This window comes from Clytia hemisphaerica, unplaced genomic scaffold (genome assembly GCF_902728285.1).
Source record: "Clytia hemisphaerica strain Z4C2 unplaced genomic scaffold, Clytia hemisphaerica genome assembly, whole genome shotgun sequence".
Classification (NCBI taxonomy): Eukaryota; Metazoa; Cnidaria; class Hydrozoa; order Leptothecata; family Clytiidae; genus Clytia; species Clytia hemisphaerica.
The window spans coordinates 99,659-122,402 of record NW_027103300.1 but is presented as its reverse complement, the minus strand read 5'-3'; the positions used below and the strand labels follow the sequence as shown (position 1 = coordinate 122,402).

The 22,744-nt window shown below is 35.7% G+C and overlaps 1 protein-coding gene across 1 annotated transcript in view; it reads left to right on the top strand.

Annotated features, from left to right (window-relative positions):
- LOC136811290 (polycystin family receptor for egg jelly-like) overlaps positions 1–22,744 on the top strand; it is a 79,209-nt gene that overhangs the window by 42,025 nt on the left and 14,440 nt on the right. The window contains exons 18-23 of the mRNA XM_067067909.1: positions 3,216–3,313; positions 4,601–4,714; positions 5,872–6,203; positions 6,624–6,895; positions 7,824–8,087; positions 22,154–22,480. Coding sequence (XP_066924010.1) covers positions 3,216–3,313; positions 4,601–4,714; positions 5,872–6,203; positions 6,624–6,895; positions 7,824–8,087; positions 22,154–22,480 — 1,407 coding nt within the window. The remainder of the gene's footprint in view (positions 1–3,215; positions 3,314–4,600; positions 4,715–5,871; positions 6,204–6,623; positions 6,896–7,823; positions 8,088–22,153; positions 22,481–22,744) is intronic.

Genomic DNA, 22,744 nt, shown 5'->3' with positions numbered 1-22,744 from the left:
TTATCGAATGATTTATCGCATCGAATGATTTATCGAATGATTTATCGCATCGAATGATTTATCAAATGATTTATCGCATAATCGAATGATTTATCGAATGCTTTATCGCATAATCGGACATTTTATCACATAAGGCAGCTACGGCGTTCCATAAGTAGGATACCTTGTCCTATAACGCTCACAAAAAATTCAAATTCAACTATATACTGTAAAATATTCTTTGTATAAATGAACGGAAATTTGCTCCAAAAAGTTTTAATTTGTTTACAAAGTCTTTCTCATTTTAATAATAGCTACACGTTTTTTATAGGAACATCTGAAACTTTTGAAGCCTTTGGATGATCTTTACTTTTTGAATTGTGAGCTTAAAAATGTGCTTTCCTATACTGTTCCTATTTTCATAATTTTATGAGTATTTTTGTCCATATTCATAAGAAATCGGGTGTTTTAGAGTTCGTGAAGCCTTAATTGTTCTTAACTTGTTATTAATATTTTTGATATCGAAGCCTTATGCTCTCATATAATTTGTTCTTATAAAAAGACGTGTATAATTATTCATATCGAAAAATCCGTTTCGTCTTTTCTGCACTAAAACAATAAGTTAAGCTGATACATAAAATTGCTGGCAAATTTATTTTTCGGAAAGGATTTTCAAAAAAATGAAATTGATATCCAATCACCTAGTCAATGAAAGGTCTCTCTAAAAATCTTCTGTCCAAATAATGATGAACAGATCGTTTGAAACGAGAATTCTCACATCGAATACACGCTTTTTTTTTGTAAAAACAAACTATATAAGAACATAAGGCTTCGATAGTCAAAATGTTAAGAACAATTTAAGAACATTTGAAGGCTTTGTGGACTCAAAAACACCATATTTCTTAGGAAAATGGTCAAAAATACCCACAAAATGGTCAAAATAAGAACATGTTAAGAACAGATTTTTAGGCTTGAAACTGAAACAGTTAAGAACATCCGAAGGTTTCAAAAATTTTGGATGTTCTTATTTAATATATAGGAAAAAGCCATGCATCAGAAAGGAAATTGAAAATAATAAAAAAAACATCTAAGTAAAGTTACATCAATATTGATTTCCTGTTACGGAAAGAATTGGATTGCTTTCGAAGACAGTCTCCCTTAAGACTTCGGTTTCGAGACTTCGGTTTCGAGACTTCGGTTTCGAGACATCTTCACAATGTTGACACACAGTATTCTCATACTATTCTTATCATCTATCGTCATTGGCGTCGGTATCGTTGGTATTACCGTTTTAGTGAAAAGCAGAGAAAGCAGCAAATTCAACAGAGATCAAATCATTATACTGACGCTATTCATTTTTCACACATTATTCGCAATAATCCAAATTCCAGTCACAAGCCTTCGATGTTTCTCGGAAAACTCACTGTTTTCTTATCTGGAACCATTTAGATCATATATTGCATCTATACAAGTCATTTGTACAATAAGCCTATCGATTGAACGTTATTTGACAGTTTTTGCCCCTTTTTGGTACGAAAGGCAGAAAATTAAATTCACTCCTGCATATCTCTACTTTAGCTTTGCCAACAAGGCTTTATGGATCGGTTTATCTGTGAAATACCCCGATATTCTGAAAGTAACAGCTATAACTATTTTTATCGGCTCCATTATTATTGCTTTAGTTAATTTCAAGATTTACCGAATTATTTCAGGACATTTGTGTAAAATTGCAGCAACCACCGTCCCAAGGGACCAAATAGATAAAAAGAAAGATGAGCTTGCATTAAAGAAGAAAGAATCAAAAGCCTTTATCGTTAATCTTTCGATTGTTTTGACGTACATTGTAACTTGGATTCCATACCAAATCCTAACTTTTATCATGGAAGACAAAGAAAGAGAGCGCAATCTCCATTTTCTAAATGCTGAAATTGTTGTACTGTTCAACCCTTTAATGGATATTCCAGTTTATATTTTAGTATCAAAGAATCGAAGACAAATTTTGGTCAATTTGTTTCGATTCAAATAATACCAATTCAAAATCTTATTAGACATTGTATACAATTAATATAAGCGCGTAATTTAAACTCTTTTTCATCTGAATATTCTAACATTTACTGGCGGTACATTGTATATATACTTACAGTTGACGCTCTCTAATTCGACGTTCTACTATTCGATACGCTCCATTATTTGATAATATTGAAAGTCACCGTCAACAAAAAACCCTGATAAACGTTGCTCTACTATTTGATACACTCCCTTATTCGATGAAAATCCTATTGCCCCTGAAAATCGAATTAGAGCGTCAACTGTATCTACTAATAGAGAATTTTATAGTAAAAACATTCTCAGAAAAAAACTTTTCTTGAATCTCTTAAATTTCCCCCGATCTGAATCCAGATAATTGTGCACTGAACAGAGGTAGTACTCCGGGGGGGGGGGGGGTATTTAGGCAAACGGAGGGTACGGTATGTGTCGCCTTTAAGGGTACCTTTTTTTTATTTCAAATATCCTGCTAAGGGTCGGAAAAATTAAAAAAATCAAATTTAAGTCCCACTAAGGGTCAGAGAAATAGGAAAATTTCAACTTTTTACCCCCGGAAAGATCGAGATTGGTCAAAGTTGGTCAAATTTGTCCCAATAAGGGAATCCTTTTTAGTCCCGGTAAGGGTCCAAGAGTCCAAGGAGCGAAATTCGGGCGGCACCCCCGCCCTCCCGGCAGCTCGCAACCGTAGTAACCCCCCCCCCCTCCCCGGGTAGTACTTTTGAAGTGCTAAAGATTTTGAAGAATTATTTATAAGTATTGACTATATAAACAATCGAGAAAAGATATGTCCGCTAATTACAGATGTCTGCTATTTAGAGGTTCTACTCCATTTAGAACTGTCACACATGGAAATACTGAATTCATCAGATTTTCATACGCGCGAAAATCTTTCCAACCGTTCAGATGCGGAATTTCATTATTAGGTTTACACAAATTTTATATAGATGACATTGGAAGATAAAATTTTCTGGTCAAAGTCACATTTTTGAGGCCAACGAGGCCTTAAGTTTTTGCTTTTAATCTATAAAATAAAAAGACACTACTGATTTCAAAAGCTGACAAAAATTTGAATCGTAAAATTTAATACACAGAATTTAATTTTTTCGTTTTTTGCGGCTTTTAATTTTGTTTCGATACAGGCTTCATTTCTGTAACCTCTATAAAATCTTTTTCTTTATCATTTTTTTCAGCTTGGCGGTTGTTATGGTAATGGTATGGGACGGTTATTTTCCTCAACAACGGATACTAAAGTCAAACTAAGAACAGATTTCATGAAAAGTGGAATCAGGTAACAGTGATTCAGTAACGTAGACAAGGGAGTGCAAAATTTGTGTTGGAGAGCAGTTTTTTATGACCCAGTAATTATCTTTTTATATTACAAATAGATAATTACAGTGTCATAAAGATCTGCTCTCCTACACAAATTTTGCGCCCCCTTGTCTACGCTATAACTGGTGTTTTATATATTTTTTATTTCATCTTTAATGGCATGGGGGGCGGATGGTGGTGTAGTGAAATTGATCTTTTTTTTTCGCCAGAGTTACGGAATTCGGCAAAAACTAGGACTGCATTTCGAAGATTAGTTCCACTGTTGGTGACGGATAATAAGCTTGTTTTAGTTTTTATTTGTCAGAATTTCCGAATCAGCGAAAAATAATCTAAATTCCAAAATTTTTGACGAAAACCTTGAATTTTAAAGACATTTTTGGCGGTGGTATTTTTGTTCCTGTTCACGGTTTGACGGAAATCGGCGAAAAAATTGAAGGACTGGCAGAATCGGGAATTCAATAATATTTAATTAAGAGAATTCGTTGAAACTCATTAAATTCAATTACTTTGTTTGTTGAAATTGTTTTGAAATAACTTTATTCCTCAAATGTTCTCTAAAAAAGAACAGAAATCTTATCAAACTTAAAAAATGAACTGTTTTCGAATTTACAACAACTCGAGACTTGAGTGAGCTAGATTGATGTTGCCATAGTGTTCTTTATTAAGGGTGTTTTTTTTTTGCGAAAAGACGCTCAAGGGGGTGTGGAAAATGGCTTTCAAAGTTCAAGGAAGGTGCCAAAGTTAAAACTGAAAATTTCAAGGTGGGGGGAAGATGCATATAATGTGTGTAATAAAATATATCTATTTTAGACGAAACTTGAACTTCATAAAGACAACCGTCGAAACGCCGCAACGCCGCATACACAACCGTGTTTTTAATGTTCACTTTTAATTTTTGACACAAATACATACATTGACTTTTACGTTCACTTTATTTTAGACAAAATATTTACTATCCAGAACACTGATTTCAAAATTCTTTACCTTGAAGAACTTTTGAAAAAAGAATGGAGTGCATTAAAAAAAATTAAGGATGGGAAATTAATGTGGCCGAATGCAAAAAAAAATCCTTTATCTCAAGAAGGGGGGTTACTTTGTACGACCCTGGTGTTACTGGTGTTCGTGCTGAGTATACTGGGGCTCATCTGTTTCAAGGCCCTAGTCATTTTGATTCATGAATGGAAAAAGAGATAACAAAAGTTATTATTCCTCTCATTTATCATTTTAACAAAATTTCAATTTTTAGCGTTGAGATTATTTTGGTGATGTATTCTGGACAGCCTTCAGATGAATCAAGATTATCAACAACGAAACAAATCTTGTTTATCATGGAGGGGAAACCGCCTCTGTTGCAACTCGTGTAAGAAAACTTATTGTTTCTCATTGTTTCTTGAAATTTTACAGTCCTTTTGGAAATTTTCTGGCATTCCGCAGTCTTTGTAAGTGATCTTTTATAAGAACGTTTTCTTTATAAGAACATTAAAGCTTCGCAGGCCAAAATGTTAATTAAGGCTTTGTGGACTCAAAAACACTTTTTGTTAGGAAAATGGTCAAAAATATTCATGGTGAAAATAAGAATATGTTAAGAACACTCTTAGGCTTAAAACTCAAAAAGTTAAAAGCATCTTGAGGCATCCGAAGGCTTCAAAAACTATTTTTGCGTCTTTATCTTATAAAAAACGTGTAATTTACAAACAAGTAGAGATGATTGCGTCCGCCTTTAAACACCGCCCTTCTTCGAACGTTTCAAGGGCGCCTCCTTTACGAAAAGGGAATGGTGTTATCTAGAAACAAATAAATGACCAGTATCTAAGCGGATTTACTTTTTAACACCTGAAAAAAGTTTCACTATTTGAAGTCTCGTATTGTTAGGACATAAGACCAACATAGTTTGGACAAATCAAGGCAGTTTTCATTCTTCATTGAGATGGCAAAGACATTTTTACGCTTAAATAAAAGTTTTAAAGTAAACTCCCATACTTCAGGCCCTAAAAGTTAATTTTGCGTCCTTAGAGCATACAAATCGCCAGAATTCGAACAAGTGAAATTACTGCGATGTTATTTCGCTAAAATATTTTTGAATTATTTTATTCTCAAATGAAGTTGTAAAGAAATTTTGTTCAAGCATGGACGCATTACATACACGTTTAAGAAATTTTGGTAATCAAGATGACCCTCGAAATAGATTTTCTAAGCAAAAACACTATTTTCCCTTTTGACCAAAGAATCCCCTCTATTGTGAAATAAAATATTCTTACACGTTTTTTTTTACAAGAAAATCCAAATTTTTTTAAGCCTTCGGATGTTCTTAACTTTTTGAGTGCGTAAGCCTAAAAATGTTCTTAACACGTTCTTATTTTCACCAATTTTTGAGTATTTTTGTCAATTTTTCTAAGATCATGAGTGTTCTAGGGTCTACAAAGCCTTAAAATGTTCTTAACTTGTTCTTAACAATTTGGCCATGGAAGCCTTAGATTCTTATATGGTTTGTTCTTATTGTATTCTCTCTACTTAAAGTTCTTCACGGAATGCCGGCCGATATGTGAGTTATGATAAAGAACAGGTCTTCATTGGTGATTGCCAAGCGAATTGTGAAGGTGAGCTTACATTCCAATGGAAATTAAATCAATGCACAAGTGAAAACTCAACCTGTGACCATGAAACTCCTCCTACGCAATTGGAATCAATGCTGAAAACTAAAGTTAGCAACAATAGCTTGTATTATCACACCAAGTCTTCCGTGTACGCTATGGATCAATGGTATTTGATCGTGTTTCGGGCATATCGTGATCAGAGAACTTTTGGTGAAGTCTCATTTCGTTTTTTGGTGAACTTTAACCCTTCTGGAGGTAAGAAAGTTTAAGTGAATCTTGCTCTACAGCCTTCTTTTCTGTACGTACTATTAATATTAGTTTGATTGGCCGATGGAGTTTTTTTTCTTACGCGAAGAACAATCTATCCGCCGACTAACTTTGGTTCATTCAATTTTTGACTTCTTTTAAAATCCCCATGAGAATTGATTCATTAAGTAAGGTCATTCGTTAATCGTACAAAATTTATTTTCTAAAATCTTATGCAGTCTAGTTTGCATAACTCGAACCTCTATAACTCGAACCTCTATAACTCGAACCTCTATTACTCGAACCTCTATTACTCGACAAAGTTTATGCGTCTTCAGTTAACAAAGCACCAAACAAAGCACCAGTCTCGGGTAAATTTACGCTCTCGGTGTAAACATTCTAAAGTTTTTTTCTTTTTCATAATTCTAGGTTCATGTACAGCATCACCTTCATCAGGTACTGTTTTAGAGGACAAATTCCAAATGATATGTTCTGGTTGGCAAGATCTACACCAACCTTTAACTTATAGATTCTACACACAAAAAGATGGTCTAATGAATATCTTTTGTACTGAATCCCAGTTCTCTGAATGCAAGACCTTATTACCTATCGGAGATGTGGAGGGAGAGTATCGGCTACCAGTCTATGTGATGATATCGGATAACATTGGTGGATCAACAGTTTATAAATTCAACGTTACTGTAAGGCTTTTTTCTCTATTCAGGTGCTATTTCAATACCTTTTGCTTTTAAGAAGTTCTTTTCATTAAAAATAATCCAAGAATTCAAAGCGTTGCTCTGAAAACCTTTTAATTTGGTATTATTGAGAGACTGAGAGACTTTCTAACTCTTTATAAAAAGTAAGTAAGTCTGCGACCGCAGTCGGAGTCGACCTGAAGGCTCCTCTTTCGATTAGACAGCTACCCGAAGGTAGGGGAGGGTGCCACTCTTTCTCCCTGGATTGCTCCACTTTCTCTTGATCCCTCTCTTAATTGCTGAGTATCCATACTTTCTTAAAAAGTATTTGTCGTAATTTGGAATGACATTATATCCAAAAATATTTTCTAACAAGTATTTGTCGTAATTTGGAATGACATCATATCCAAAAAATATAATCCAAAAATATTTTCTAAAAAGTATTTGTTGTAATTTGGAATGACATTATATCCAAAAATATTTTCTAACAAGTATTTGTCGTAATTTGGAATGACATCATATCCAAAAATATTTTCTAAAAAGTATTTGTTGTAATTTGGAATGACATTATATCCAAAAATATTTTCTAACAAGTATTTGTCGTAATTTGGAATGACATCATATCCAAAAATATTTTCTAACAAGTATTTGTTGTAATTTGGAATGACATCATATCCAAAAATATTTTCTAAAAAGTATTTGTTGTAATTTGGAATGACATTATATCCAAAAATATTTTCTAACAAGTATTTGTCGTAATTTGGAATGACATCATATCCAAAAAGATTTAGTCATCTTAAATATCTCTATCTCATTTTTGTGAATGTCAACCTCGTTCGATTTAGACTCCCTGCAGTGACAATAACTTAAGTTATAATTATAAAGCTTTAAATCACTGAAACATCCATTTAAAACATCAAATCTATCCACTTAGGTCAATCTGGGTCCGGAAATTCAAACCCAGCTGACCACTGTGGGTTCCTTGTTCACCACAACAACATCTAATCAATCGTCAGAATCTGAATCATTGCTTAACAGTGGTGATTATGAATCATTGGTCAACCTTGCTGGAGCTTCCACCTCCATCTTGAATAGTCAAATCACCATGGATACACATGATAATTTGAATGGAACGGGGGCTAATGTGACTAAAGAAGAATTGGAACAACAGCTGCAGGAAAAAATGCTCCGTATTGAAGTAAGTAGTCTCAATATGTATAACAGCAAACCGTATTTTATATAGTAAGCTCTCAAAGTTCTACTATTCAAATCTTTCTTTAATTCGAGAATGTTTCCAGTTCCCGCCAAGGAGGAACCCTCTTAGAATGCTTTCTATAATTCGAATCTCTCTGTAATTCGAACAAATAAGATTTCTCATTCGAGCTCAAATTAGCGAAAGTCAACTGTATTTTTGGACCTACCACGGAGGTCCTTTAAATTAACTGATGTCCGTTCGTCCGTTCGCCTGTTACCAGCTTTTCTCGAGATTGGCTCATTAGTTTTTTTCTGATGCACAGTGATGCAAAATGGTGATTCCCAAAAAGTGAAATGCATTCAGCATGTTGCTTGTTTCTTTTAACGTTTCTGAATTACGTTCTTGTTTTCCGCATGCGCTCTTTGTCAGCTCGAAATCATCCTTGGGCTCCCCACGGAAGGGCTAAGTACACTAGACTCTAAAATCTTAATTCTTTTTCCCAAAAGTCCAGATAGCAAGACTTACAAGCTGAAAAAATGTACAAAAAATGTTATATGAAGATATCCGAGCAAATTATTATTACTACGCTTTGAACTTTTTCATTGAGATGAATATTAAATGAGCTTTTGAGAGAACAAACAATCACTTTAAAATCAAGCGCAAATCAAACATATGAACATTAGAACCCAGTCGTATTTGCTTTCGTTTCCAAGCAAAAAACAACGATTATTTCTTTGGTTGAACAACCAGGTCAGATCGTCACATTCACCATACACGCTTTTTTTATAAGAATAACTTATATAAAAATATCAGGGTGAGATTTCAGAGTTAGAACCCTCAGCCAAAGTACACTATTTTTATTAAAAAAAGCGTGTATCCCTTTAGAGCAGAGCGTGGAATGTGCAAAATGTATGATATGTGATGAGATTAATGAGGATAGATTTACAAATGAAACCAATTCAATAATTAAAAAACCCACACAGGGGGTTGACGAACCTTTTCAAGTCAAAAAAAATTATTGGAAATGTGTGGATACTTTCTGGAAAAGGTAAAATTTGCAAAAATACCCTTGAAAAGATTCTTTTCATACCTTAAAGCGAAGGTGGACGAACTAAGATCAGTCTTTTACCCCCTGGAAATTTTAAAGTAACTCTTTATATCCCCTTGGAAAAATGAAAAAACACCCTCTGGAAAAGTTTTCTCGGAATCCCCTCTGGAAATATTCACCCCCTGTTTGGATATAGTAATAGTAATATAGTATTAGAGTAATTCTATAAACTATGATAGTACTCTAATTTACACGTTTTTTTTTTAATAAGGAACCTTAACTTTGCTCTGAGCCTGGAGCTCCTTATTTTTACAGAGAATTTCAGCCTCAAAGTTCCTTATCACACCCCTGTCTCAGTGCCCCGGTGGCATGATTTCAGTACATGATTTTTTTCAGTACATGGTTTCAGTACATGATTTTTTCCTACGTCACTGCAGTAATCAAATTTTTATTGCACTCATTTGTGAATTGAGATATAAATTGAATAAAGACAGCGACAATAAAAAACAGTTCTTGAATTCCCAAGCCATTTAGGATGATTACAAATGAGTGCAATAAAAATTTGATTACTGCAGTGACGTAGGAAAAAATCATGTACTGAAACCATGTACTGAAAAAAATCATGTACTGAAATCATGCCACCGGGGCACTGAGACAGGGGTGTCTTATCGAGTTCCTCATTTACATAGCTGCTAAGTTTGGATTCGCAAAAATTGGATTTCTTAAAACTTGTTTTCTTATTCCAAGCCTGAGCAGTTCATTAACAATGCCTTATTTTTTGGACCATTTTCAGCCTCAAATTCCTTATAAACGTGTTCCTTATAAAAAAAACGTGTACTTCATCAAAAACAAAATTCTTCTAAAGTGCTGACGTTAGCATAAAGATTTGCATTTTGGAAGACTTTCTTCCTATTTCAGGAGACTATGTCGACCAAATGAGACAAATGCCCCCTGCTATCAAGCTATCACATAAAAATATCAGTTTTGTCTGTCAAAGATTGACTTTCTTAGAAGATCCTTCGGCTAAAATGACCTCCATGGGCAATAGAAAATTTTCCTGGTTAGTTTTTCTGGCACGGAATGAATGCAATGACAATACATCTCGACATTGGCTATTAAAGGTTGTAACCGAATAGGGATATCATCACCAGAAAGTAACGAAATAGATATCATTGATTTGTTTTTTATGCAAGGAAACTTTATTCAAATAACAAAGACTTTTATAAAATAAAATGAGATTTTTCTCCTCTTTATGATTGTCTTCGTTCGGTGGTTGCTCCTAAAAAATAGATAGAAATAGTTGATGGATATTAAGAAGTCTCATAACAAATAATCTATATCCTGCAAACACCAAACTTTAACGGGATACTGTATGCAAAATGTATTGAACTGACATCTTTGTTCAGTCAAGAACAAATGAGTCACATAGTCACACGGTCTTAATAAGAGATTATAAGGGAAAATATATTTCTGGCATTTCCAAAATTTACATTTGGCTCTTCACCTGAAAATTCTGTATATAATATATGTGCGCAATGTCTAGAAAAAAAAATTGAAAAATAACCTGGTAGTATACTGAAGAAAAATTGGGGCCGTATGCGGACAAGCAGATAGGGATGAAGCGGTGGGCTAGTATGATGAATAAAATGATTAGGATTAAGAAGTATGAGGGGTAAAATGTGAATAGTGATAGAGCTAGACTAAAACCTAAACAAATCCAAGTATCTGAGTATGCTAGCTGAGGCCATCGCAATGTGTGCTGTTATAAAAAATTAACGAGTATATTTAAAAAAAAATACTAACATAATGTTATAAGCTAGACTAGACTAAGGTTCAAGTACTATTGGTGGCTAGAGGTACAGTATATGGCCCCCAAAACGGAGACGGCCCCCAAAACGGCGGTTTTCATTGAAATGAAGATTCTGACTTGTAGATTTATCAGAATTAAACGATTTTTGTTTATTTTGAAAGAATGATGATTATACTTAAAAATGAGCCTGTTTTTGCTGGTTTGAGACGGATTCAAAATAACATATTTGCGTCTAAAGGAAATATTTTAACACCAAAATTAGATAAAAATTGCATATAACTCACTCTAGCTCCTTGGATATTGAAAATAAGTTATGAAAACGGGGTATAGGAAACTTTCTACACCTAATGCCGTTCAGAAAATGCAAATACATCTGTCACTTTAGAGGCTGGGTAAAAGATATAGCATCTTGAAGGTCAACCAGTATTTTGGAGCCCTAGAATCAGCATTGACAAAACCGAAAATTCTAAATATGAGAAAAAGCAAAAAATCTTGGAATTCTACTCCTATCACCTTGAGTTGATAGTTCATAACAAAAAATTAACATTATATATAAAATTTTTCGCTGAATCAGCAAAAACGGCAAATTCTGTCATGTTTTTGCAAAATATAGGAGAAAAATATCTTTAAAGCTTAATATTTTCAGTTTCAGTTAAGCTTTTTTTCTAAAATTTTCACAGCTTATTCCATACATGAATGGAACTATTTTCAAAAGAGATTTGTTTTCAAAAACTTGATTAAGACGTTGTTAAATCAAAATTGTCATTTTGAAAATTTCTAAATTTTCAGTTTGGACTTTGTAATATCGAAAATCTTGAAATATTTCATAAAAATCATAAATTTTACATCCATCGGGTCGTAAATTTAAGGGAAAACACAAATATGTTCATAGTTTTTCCCCCTATTACCACTGGGCTTAATAATTTGATTATAACTACACCTCCGTTTTGGGGGGCCCAAACCTGCATTTTGACAACCAGGGGTATACTGTAAAAATTTTATCAAATAAATTTATGCCCAAACCCTCTAAATCATATTTCAAAACTATGGTCAAAATTTTGTTTTCATATGTTAAAGATATCTCGAGAAATCGCTAAAATTTCAAACCTCCGTTTTGGGGGCCATTAGAAAAAAGCTACCTATCTTTAAGCGATTGAAAATTATTGTTGAAATTGAAAATTTTGAAAAAGAACTTCCAGGAAATAAAGTAGAGATGTTAAAGGTTTTCATTCAGCAAAAATTTTTGTAAAATCTCTTTTCCTCTAGATTTGAGAGAAATTTCAAATTTGATCGCCGTTTTGGGGGCCACATACTGTAAAGCATTAAATTAATTTAAAATAATTAAACATTGCGAGAAACAAAGCGAGACCCAATTCAATCAAAGACTCAATAACCATAGAAGTAATGCATACAGACCACGACAAGAGACAATCCCAGCGTGTAAACATTTCCACCAAACCAACCACGATTTCAACAGAGACGCAAAGTTCACCATCATCGAACAGATCAACGAGACAGATATAGAAAGAATGAAAAGGATAATACTACAGAGAGAAAACTTCTGGATCAAAGAACTGAGAACCCTCGCACCTCATGGGTTGAACCAAGAACTCAATCTTCTCCAACCGAGCGCCTAAGTCTGATTTACACGTTCATTTTAGACCAAATTCAACTTATCAGATGGCCCCATTTACACCAACCCATTTTCAAGCCGAAATCGCCTAAAATGACGTATTTGTCCAATTTGACGTCAAATAATTTTGTATAAAAACGCTTTTTTTTTCTATAGAAATATCATTCCCTTGAGAACGGACCGAGTCCGAAACATGTCGGGAAAAATCAAAATATAATAGCCGCATTCTTTTTCACCGTCCAACATATTATTATCGCTTCAAGAATGGCTACACGGAGTAAATCGTTTACCCATGTCACTGGAAGGATCAATTTTCCACCAGCCGACCGAGAAAACACCGACAACCGCGCAAAAAGACGACGCGAAGACGATATACCATCGATTGTTGTCAGCCAACCTTTCGAATCAAGAGCCTCAGAAACTTTATTTGTTCCACAGGGAAATACCCAAAATAACATCAACACATCTGAGCTGATCAAACTTGACCGCTTGATTGATCGACAAGACCGATATGAGTCACACAAACAATTCTTAAATCGTTGCATCGAACAGAAAGTTGTCCCTAAGGGACTTCAAATCAATTTAGAACCATCGATTGGAAACCATGATCCACAATTTGTAGAACAATGGTATAGTAAACTCAACGAATTTTCTTTTGTATTGATGAAGATGACTGCCGATTTCTGCGAAAAAACAACTCCAGAAATTGATGACAAGATCAAAGAAGCTGACGAAGCTATCAAAACCAAAACCGAACCAGGTAAATACAGAGAAATTAAAAAAGCGCTTAAAGAAAATCAGGATACGCGCAAGAAAACCCTTGATACCAGGAAAAACAAGAAATTTTACCGATTGAAATACAACGTGGACCAGTCCACTCGCCAAGGCCGATCAGCCAACGTTACAGCAGAAGATGATGCTCCACCACGACGAAATCGCAGCCGATCTAGAAGCAGATCTAACAAACCCTTATACTCTCAAGTTGCTCGCAGAAACAACAGCAGAACAAACAACTTCTACCAGAGAAGCAATAACTACACCCAACGCACAAATAACTTCGCACCAAGAAACAATAATCTAAATCAGTTAACTAATAACTACAATCAAAGACCCCCGCGAATCCTGCAAAGGCCACAGCAAAACAACGCCCCCGACCGTGACGAGCAAATTGACAAACTGCAGGAACAAATACGTGAGCTAAGATCACAAAGAACAACAAGATATACACCTGAAGAGCCTGGACCTTCAAAAAACTACAAGCCTGCCCCTTCTCAAGGGGCACAAAGCACAAACGATATAATAAACCTCATAAACACTACCATGAAAACGTTAAGCGACTTTGCAACACAATTCCAACAACAAGATACGCCACAGACCCCTCAGGGAATGTAGTTAATCTTTCAAAACAAAAATTCACAAAAGCAGAATACAACCTACTTGGTAAAAACCTAAACTTTTGTCCAACACAAGGTAACTACAACAGAACAACGCTACAGAACGACATAAACGACTTCGCAAGAAAAATTAAACTAAAAGCACATTTTGGAAACGACCCTAATGTAACAATGGCTAAAAAGCCATTCTACATAAAAAAGAAAAATAACCAATGGACACCAAATAACCCACATCACACAGTCAAAACTTTTATTGACGCCTTTGAAAACGAGATAAATAACCATGAGGTCACAAGAACCAAACGCAAATACAATCTGAAAAAAAGAAGAACGTGAAGCTTTAGAACAACTAAGGAGAAAAGAAGACATCATCATCACAAACGCCGATAAAGGAGGCGCCGTAGTAATCCAAGACGTTGCAGATTATATAAATGAAGCCCTAAGACAACTAAACGATCAGACTTTCTACAAGGAGTGTGACCAAGACCTCACACCAAAACATAACAAAAAGATACAAGACATCATAGAATCACTGAGAAAATCCAAGCTACTAGACGATAAAACCACTGAAATGCTTACCGAGACACAGCCAAAGACACCAAAATTTTACACCACACCCAAAATACACAAACCAGATAACCCAGGAAGACCTGTCATCAGCTCCATCAATTGTCACACAGCACGTATCTCCCAATATGTTGATTATCACCTACAAGACCATGCGAAATCACTGCCTTCATATATCAAAGACACAACAGACTTTATCAACAAAACCAAAGATTTACATATACCAGCACACGCAATACTTGTAACCATGGATGTGTCGGCATTATATACCAACATCCCGAATGTCGAAGGCATAGCCTCCATTCGTAAATCATTAACAAACGTCGAGTCGTCCATTAAACACATGACAGTAATTTTAACATTCTTACGCCTCATCCTCACCCTTAATAACTTCATATTCAACGACAAACACTATCTCCAAATCAAAGGATGCGCAATGGGTACTAAATGTGCCCCATCGTATGCAAACATTTTTATGGGAGAGTTCGAAGAACGAGAAATCTATCCACGCATAACTAACAACATCATAAAATACCTCAGATTCATTGATGACATATTTTTTATATGGAAAGGCACAGAAAGTGATCTAAAAGAATTTTTCACAATCATCAACACAGTTCACCCATCAATTAAATTCACGACGGAATACTCTCATAGCGAGATCAACTTCCTGGACACAACGATAACCATAAAGAACAATCGACTAGATTACAAGATCTTCAAAAAACCAACAGATCGGTCATCATACCTCCATAATACCTCATACCACCCAAACAACCTAAAAAAAACAACATCCCATACGGTCAAGCACTAAGGATAAAAAAGATTTGCTCCAACCCCGAAGAATACAACCAATCCCTCCTCCAAATGAAAGATGCATTCATCAGAAGAGGATACAAAGCTGAAAACCTCAATAAACAGTTCGACAAAGTTAAGATTAAGAACCGGGAAGATCTCCTAAAATACAACAACACCAAGAATAAACAACAAATCGCCTTCATCACTACCTTCAACAAAAACTTACCACCTATCCGTACCTTACTGGAAAAGCACTGGGATATCCTAAACATCAACGAACGGTTTCAAGATACCTTCCAACAAACACCAGTCATTGCGTATAGACGCAACAAAAACTTGAAAGATCTACTTGGACAAACATCAATATCCAACAACAAAGTCTCAAGAAAACAACAAAAACTGAAAGGAAAGTGCCAGCCTTGCTTAACAAGGACAGGAAACCTTTGCTGTAAACAAATAATGTCAACCTCAACCTTCACCAGTCAACAAACCAAAAGGACGTACCAGATCTTCCACAACGTTAACTGCAAAAGCACTCGCATCATCTACCTCCTGGAATGCAACAAATGTCACATCCAATATATTGGAAAAAGCGAGACCCAATTCAATCAAAGACTCAATAACCATAGAAGTAATGCATACAGACCACGACAAGAGACAATCCCAGCGTGTAAACATTTCCACCAAACCAACCACGATTTCAACAGAGACGCAAAGTTCACCATCATCGAACAGATCAACGAGACAGATATAGAAAGAATGAAAAGGATAATACTACAGAGAGAAAACTTCTGGATCAAAGAACTGAGAACCCTCGCACCTCATGGGTTGAACCAAGAACTCAATCTTCTCCAACCGAGCGCCTAAGTCTGATTTACACGTTCATTTTAGACCAAATTCAACTTATCAGATGGCCCCATTTACACCAACCCATTTTCAAGCCGAAATCGCCTAAAATGACGTATTTGTCCAATTTGACGTCAAATAATTTTGTATAAAAACGCTTTTTTTTCTATAGAAATATCATTCCCTTGAGAACAGACCGAGTCCGAAACATGTCGGGAAAAATCAAAATATAATAGCCGCATTCTTTTTCACCGTCCAACACAAAATAATTAAACATCAAATAGAAAAAAAAACTTCATAGAACTAGAAATATGATAAAGTCATATGCACTGAAGAAAATACAAACTAAGTAAACCTAAGAACAGATGAGCTAAATCTAAAGATCAGAATGGAGACTAGGGAACCAAGGCTACGAGTAGCGATATTGGAAGAATTGAAGTCAAAATTAATTAAAACTAAAATGGCGCGTGAATCAAATCGAGAATTAGACTAAAACTATGTCTAAGAAATAATATAACATAGAAAGCACCAGCTAGGAAATAGCGAGTAGAGACGCAGGGACTACAATTGGTTGAAGAGGTACTACTGCAAGCTCCTAGCTAGGGCTTTGTCGAAAAAATATTTTTTTGTTTCTTGACAAAATGCTTTGTAAGTTTCTGAGTCACTACAGTTAACAGGTAGTTCATTAAAAATTTTAGAAGCTTCAGATTCAAAGGAACCACTAACATTACAGGTTTCACGCAATTTAGTTCCACCAATTACATCCGTTCGAGTCTTGGCTTGCACATATTTCTCCATAGGAAGGAATTTGGGCCAGTCAATCATATTCACTGATTTCCACGCAAGTTCAGCCAAATTGTTTTCGGTCCGTTCTTTGACAGGTAGCCATTTCATATCTATTACGTCAGACTTGCGAGAGTAGCTCTTCCAGACGAAGCTAGCTGTGGCATTTTGGACTCGTTTTAATTGGTTGAATAGATATTGTGGTGCGTTGTGAATTACGGTATTACCATAGTCTATTTTACTCAATACAAGAGATTCTGCCAATTGGCGTCGTACACGGTATGGTAAATATCGTTTGATGAGGGATAGACTCTTCAGCGTGCCATATGCTTTAGTGACGATTTTTTTGACATGTTCATTTCATGTTAGGTTTTTGGTGAAGATGATTCCTAGCAGCTTGAATAAGGGAACACGCTCAATCACATTTTCGTTATTTGACTTGATTTCGAATTCAAAATTATGCCTCCTTGCCATTTGAGATGTGGCAAAGAGCATCGATTTAGTTTTTCTGGCGTTAAATATCAAGTTCGAATCCAGCGACCATTTCTCAATTACGCTAATATCAGAGTTAATTTCAGCGACACAATTTTCAAGCTCGTTTGGTTTCGATATATAGTCGTGTCATCAGCATATTGAACACATTTTGCGGTGGTTTTTGTTGCCATGTCGTACACGTAAATGTTGAAGAGAATGGGTCCAAGTATGCTTCCTTGGGGGACGCCATTGGTAACTGTGAGAATGGATGACTTCTTGTCGTTGATCTGTACGTACTGAAGTCGATTGCTCAGATAGTTGGAGATAACATAGAGTGACTTTTTTAAGAATCGTAGTGTGTGAAGTTTTTGCGAAGCGAATTTATGAGCGAAGCAGTTTTGCTATATTGTGCACGTACCTTTAACTTCTATCCCAAGCGAAAATTTTCTATAAAATTTGCTATATAAATCACATCTTCAAACCGATGATTTTATCAAAATGACCTTGAATGGTTTGGCTTAAAGCCACGAAAACTTTCTCGGTTTGGTAGCTAGGACTGCGAAAAATGCCGTTTTAAAATGGTGTACCCTAGCAGTGAACAGCAAAAAAAATTACCGGATGCCGAAAACACGTACTTAGAATCTGAAGTTGGTCAGATCGCCGCGCGGGCGGCACGCATCTAAGCAATCTAAGCAGTGGTTCTTCGGTTTTAAATGTTTATTTTGCTGTTAAATGGAAAAAAAAATTAGTTTGAACGGTGACAGAAAGGATCTTCATCATCCCTCGATCAAAACTACCCAAGAACCAACAAACCATTTTTGTACATTTTTGTTTTTGTTTTATTTTTATGTTTTGATGATTTCATTCGACAGACGATTCGTGATTTGAATAAAAATGCTCGATCATTCGACGAATATCGCTCGATTTTAATAAGGCACTATTTACACTAGAATAACTAGAAGGAAAAAATGAGTGACTTGCGGGCGGCGGTGGGTGTTGTGCCGCCGTGGGTTATGTGGTGTGTTTGGCATTAAGGCTCTTTTACGACCCTGTCTCTATAGCGGCTTTATTAGAGTGATTTTTAGAGTGTCTCTTATTTTGCTAGCAACTTGCGAATTCAGGTGGAGTCTGGATCGCTTCGCAACCCTTATACAATACGGCTAGTTTGATAAGAGTTCAAAATCAACTGTATCAAATGCTTTTGAAAAGTCAGCGAGAACTGCAAGAGTGATTTCGCCTCGATTCATCGCTTTCAGGATGTCGTTTTTGATTTTGATGCAGGTGGTTATTGTGCAGTGACCCTTTCGAAAACCAGATTGATGTTTTGATAGTAGTTCTTCACTTTCTAGATAGTTTGTCATTTGTGTCATAATCAGTCTCTCGTATACTTTTGAAAGGATCGGTAATATGGAGATTGGACGGTAGTCGCTCGGATCAGCGGGAGACTCAATTTTAGGAATAGGGCTGATTTTCGAGTTAATTATTTCTCTAACTAAAGTAGGGCGTGAATCATAGAATTGGGAAGTAAGGCAGAGTAACCGGACGGTCAACATAATTTTTTATACCTTTTAGTATTACAGCTTTCTGCGAAGTTTCATTTCGGCGAAGTTTGCGAGCGCAGAAGAGCCGTGCCAATAAATGTTTTTGTAGTCGGCGGTCAACACTGTATAGACACAATTCCCGAACCACCATCCAACACTTCCATAACTTTTGCTACAACTGCTAGAATTGTCGTCGTTGTCAGCATCAATAGTGGAGAATCTCCTGTTGTTACTGTGATTTAGGGAGTTGTCTCCTGTCAGATGAGATGCATTGCCTGATACACCGCTGAACTTCAAAATATATTTGCTTGCCTCATCTCCAATTTCAAAGTTGTCATATTTTGCATAAGTGGGACTCTTTGCTCCTTTGATTTGCATATTGATAAGCAATTCGGACTTTTTTGGTGCAACTGATGATTCGGTCAGACCATGGACGATTTCATTTCCAAGCCAAAACTCACTGGTCAATTCACCGAAGCCATTCCTGTACATTTTCCAATTTTGTTTGAAGTTGACAGATCCATCCTTTCGTCTCAAAAAAGTTGTCCAACCACCACCAAGAGTTGTTTGATCACAGAAGACATGCGGTCTGTTAAATCCGGCAGCTTTCAGGCGGTAGATACCATTCACTTTATAGCCAGCTTGTAGAAATTTGAGACAATCTTCCATAGGGTTGGCATTGGTGCAGTCACAATATTCACTTTTAGGGGTCGGCTTGCAGGGACCACAGTGCCCGTAAAGTTTACTTATGAGTGCCAATGATTTGTACTTGAGTTTGATTTGTTGGAGATTTGAGATGGACTGCTCAACCAAGTCATCGATTGTTGTGGTATTACGCGCTGCTTCTGCTCAATTGATTAATTGTAGAATTATCAGCATAAAAACCGCTTGAAATCTTTTTAACGCCATTTCGGTGTTCTTTGAACTCCTTCAGTGCGTTTTACAAAGTTTTCGTTGGCCTTTTATTACCATACAAGGTTTTTGAAATCTTGGATTATCGAATTTAATTAGCCTTGTTGTTCCAAATAAAAGTGTATTTTTGACACAACTCTCAAATTGTTGGCTTTCGAAAAGGAGATTTATTTCTTCCTTTTATGGTCATAATCTTTGGATTATGGGATGCTCTATTCGTTTGCCTTTCTATTTTTTAGAACGGGGGGTGAAAATTTGTAAATCAAAACCGGGGGTTTTCGTGAGCATCATCTTTTATCGTTCTCCTTTTTAGAGGGCCGCCCAAAACCACTCAGAGGTCGAAATCCCCCCGGGGTCGAAATGAATCAATTATTAGCTTACTGTCGCCCAGCTGGTTCAACGTTTATGTAACATTAGACGTTGTGAATATTACCTTAAGGTAGATAAACATTGAAATAACGTTGTTTGCTAGTCTGGGTAGAAATTGTTGAAATGGTGTTTTTCCACCTATGTCAATTTTTGTCAGCTATTCGTAATTGTTTTTTTTTTTCGATTATTCTTCAAACCGACAATTTTGAGCAAAAGTATTGCTGTTACAAAATAGAAATACCCGAAAAAATAAAATAGGATGAAATAACTTTTGTCAACATTTGATTATTTATTTCAGTCACAAGCCTGATTTAGCAGCCGAAGACCTTATTCAGCGGTCGAATCCCTTTTTGAACGGCCGAAGACCTGGAGAAAATGAATTGAATAGAAATTTGTTGTAAATCTTTTTGCATGGAATCAATTGAGATTTTTATTATTATGTTTCAATGGAAATAGTATTGAAAAGACATTAAGTTAAAAAGAATTTTAAACTAAAAAGAATGAAAATTAATGCCAATACCTCGCCTCGAACTAACCACATTCTGTCTACGATACCAGTGCAATACCCATTTGCGCAACTGGTGCTTTGCCAAGTAGTGAAAGCTAGTTTAACTGAGCCTAACTTATCTCTCAGGTATTCGGATGGTGACTTACTAAATCAGTCTTTTGGCCGTTAATTCAGGTCTTCCGCCGCTAATTCAGGTCTTCTGCCGTTAATTCAGGTTTTCGAACGTTAATTCAGGTCTTCGACCGCTAAATCAGGTCTGCGTTCGCTGACGGATAAAAAATCTGCACCAATGCGTTCAAAGTAATTATTTACAACCCGGGGAGAGGGTACCCTCCCAAGTATCCTCCTTAGTCCAAAATGGATGCTGGATATGTGCGAATTGTAATGGTTGGTTTTCCAACTTTCAAAGTCTCTCTATAGGGTTGCAAAAATCATAAAGTTTTAAGTAAGTCTCTCTAAACCTCTGCAAGGGTGGGTTCTTTCACTAACTCGAGTCAAAGAAAAGTGAAAAGTCAAGAAAGTAAGAAAAAATTTCGAAAGTATTGGACTTTTGAAAATGAAGAAATTTTTGTGAAAATGTCTCTCTAAGGGTCACTTTTTAAGCAAAAATAAGTCTCTCTAAGGGTCGGTTTTCAGAGCTCCCGTCCGCACATACCCCTCATCTGGTAGGAAATATGAATCTAGGCTCAAACTTTAATTTTACTTATAAGAGGGTAGACAATATTTGAGACCAAATTTTGGGAGTTTCCAAACGTCGACCAGAAATGACGACCCCGACCGGCGATCATGACCAGCGACCACGGCCAGTAGTTTATTTATTATCCTATCCTCCTCTCGATTGCAAGTGAGATTGAAGGTTGGTTTGTTTGAAATACTAAAAACAAGAAATAAATGTTTTCGAAAAATACTTGAAGTGAATCTCTTGTGAAAGTGTTGACAGAAACTTAAAGCCTGATCAAACTTTCGAAAGTAAATATCCACCCACAACTAGAAGTGTGGTTGAATGTAACTAAGATATTGTATGAATGCTTTTAAAACTGTAGTTACATAAGCTACTAGCAAGTAGCTGACGATTTAAGAAGATGTACCGAATAATTGCAGACCAAGTCTCTATTATAAATCGAAATCCATAAAATATCTTTAGTGTATTAAGAAATAATTTTGAAATACCATATTCCGTGGAAGGGACTATGATAGCCTTGTAAATTGGCTCACATTTTTTATAGGTTTTATTTTTGCATAAATATTAGTTTCATATCAGACACATGTTTGATATTAAGACAGTGTCTGCCTATTGTTATATTGTGCTGATATAAGCAAAAAATGTTTTTCGCTCCCTCTTTTTTAAAACTAAACACTTGTTTTTATATTTTTTCTATTCCACAGCTACGTGATTCAATATTCAATCAAGTTGCATCAATCCCTGTAACAGATATTGAAAGCATCAACATAGTCACTGGCTCTATTTCATCACTTTTTGAAGACCCGTTTGAAATCTCACAAGCTACTCAACAAAAAGCTGTTTCTTTGATGGAGACCATGATATCGACCGTTGATACACTACAGGATATTGATCAAGCCTCTGGAGCTATGTCCAATATATTGAGTATCTCAAGTAAAATGATACAGTCTAGTGGTGCAATATCTAGTGTCATTGATCCCAATAATACAAAAACTGAAGCACTCAGAACAGGAGGAGTAAATGAAACAGAGGTAATTTGTCGTCTTTTTTTTGTGTTATTTCACTGGCTAATCGTCAACCGTGCAAAATTACTCGAATCTGATTGGTTTAGAGGAGTGCGATTAATCGTTAATTGCACTATTACCACTTTTTGCACTCTTCGGCGGGGGGACACTTTTGTCCCCTTATTCTTTTCTCTCCCTAGTCCTGTGTCAGAGACTTATTTTTTACTATATAATAAAAAACAAAGACATTTTTTTCTTCAATATAAAAAAGAACAAAGAAATTTTACGTTA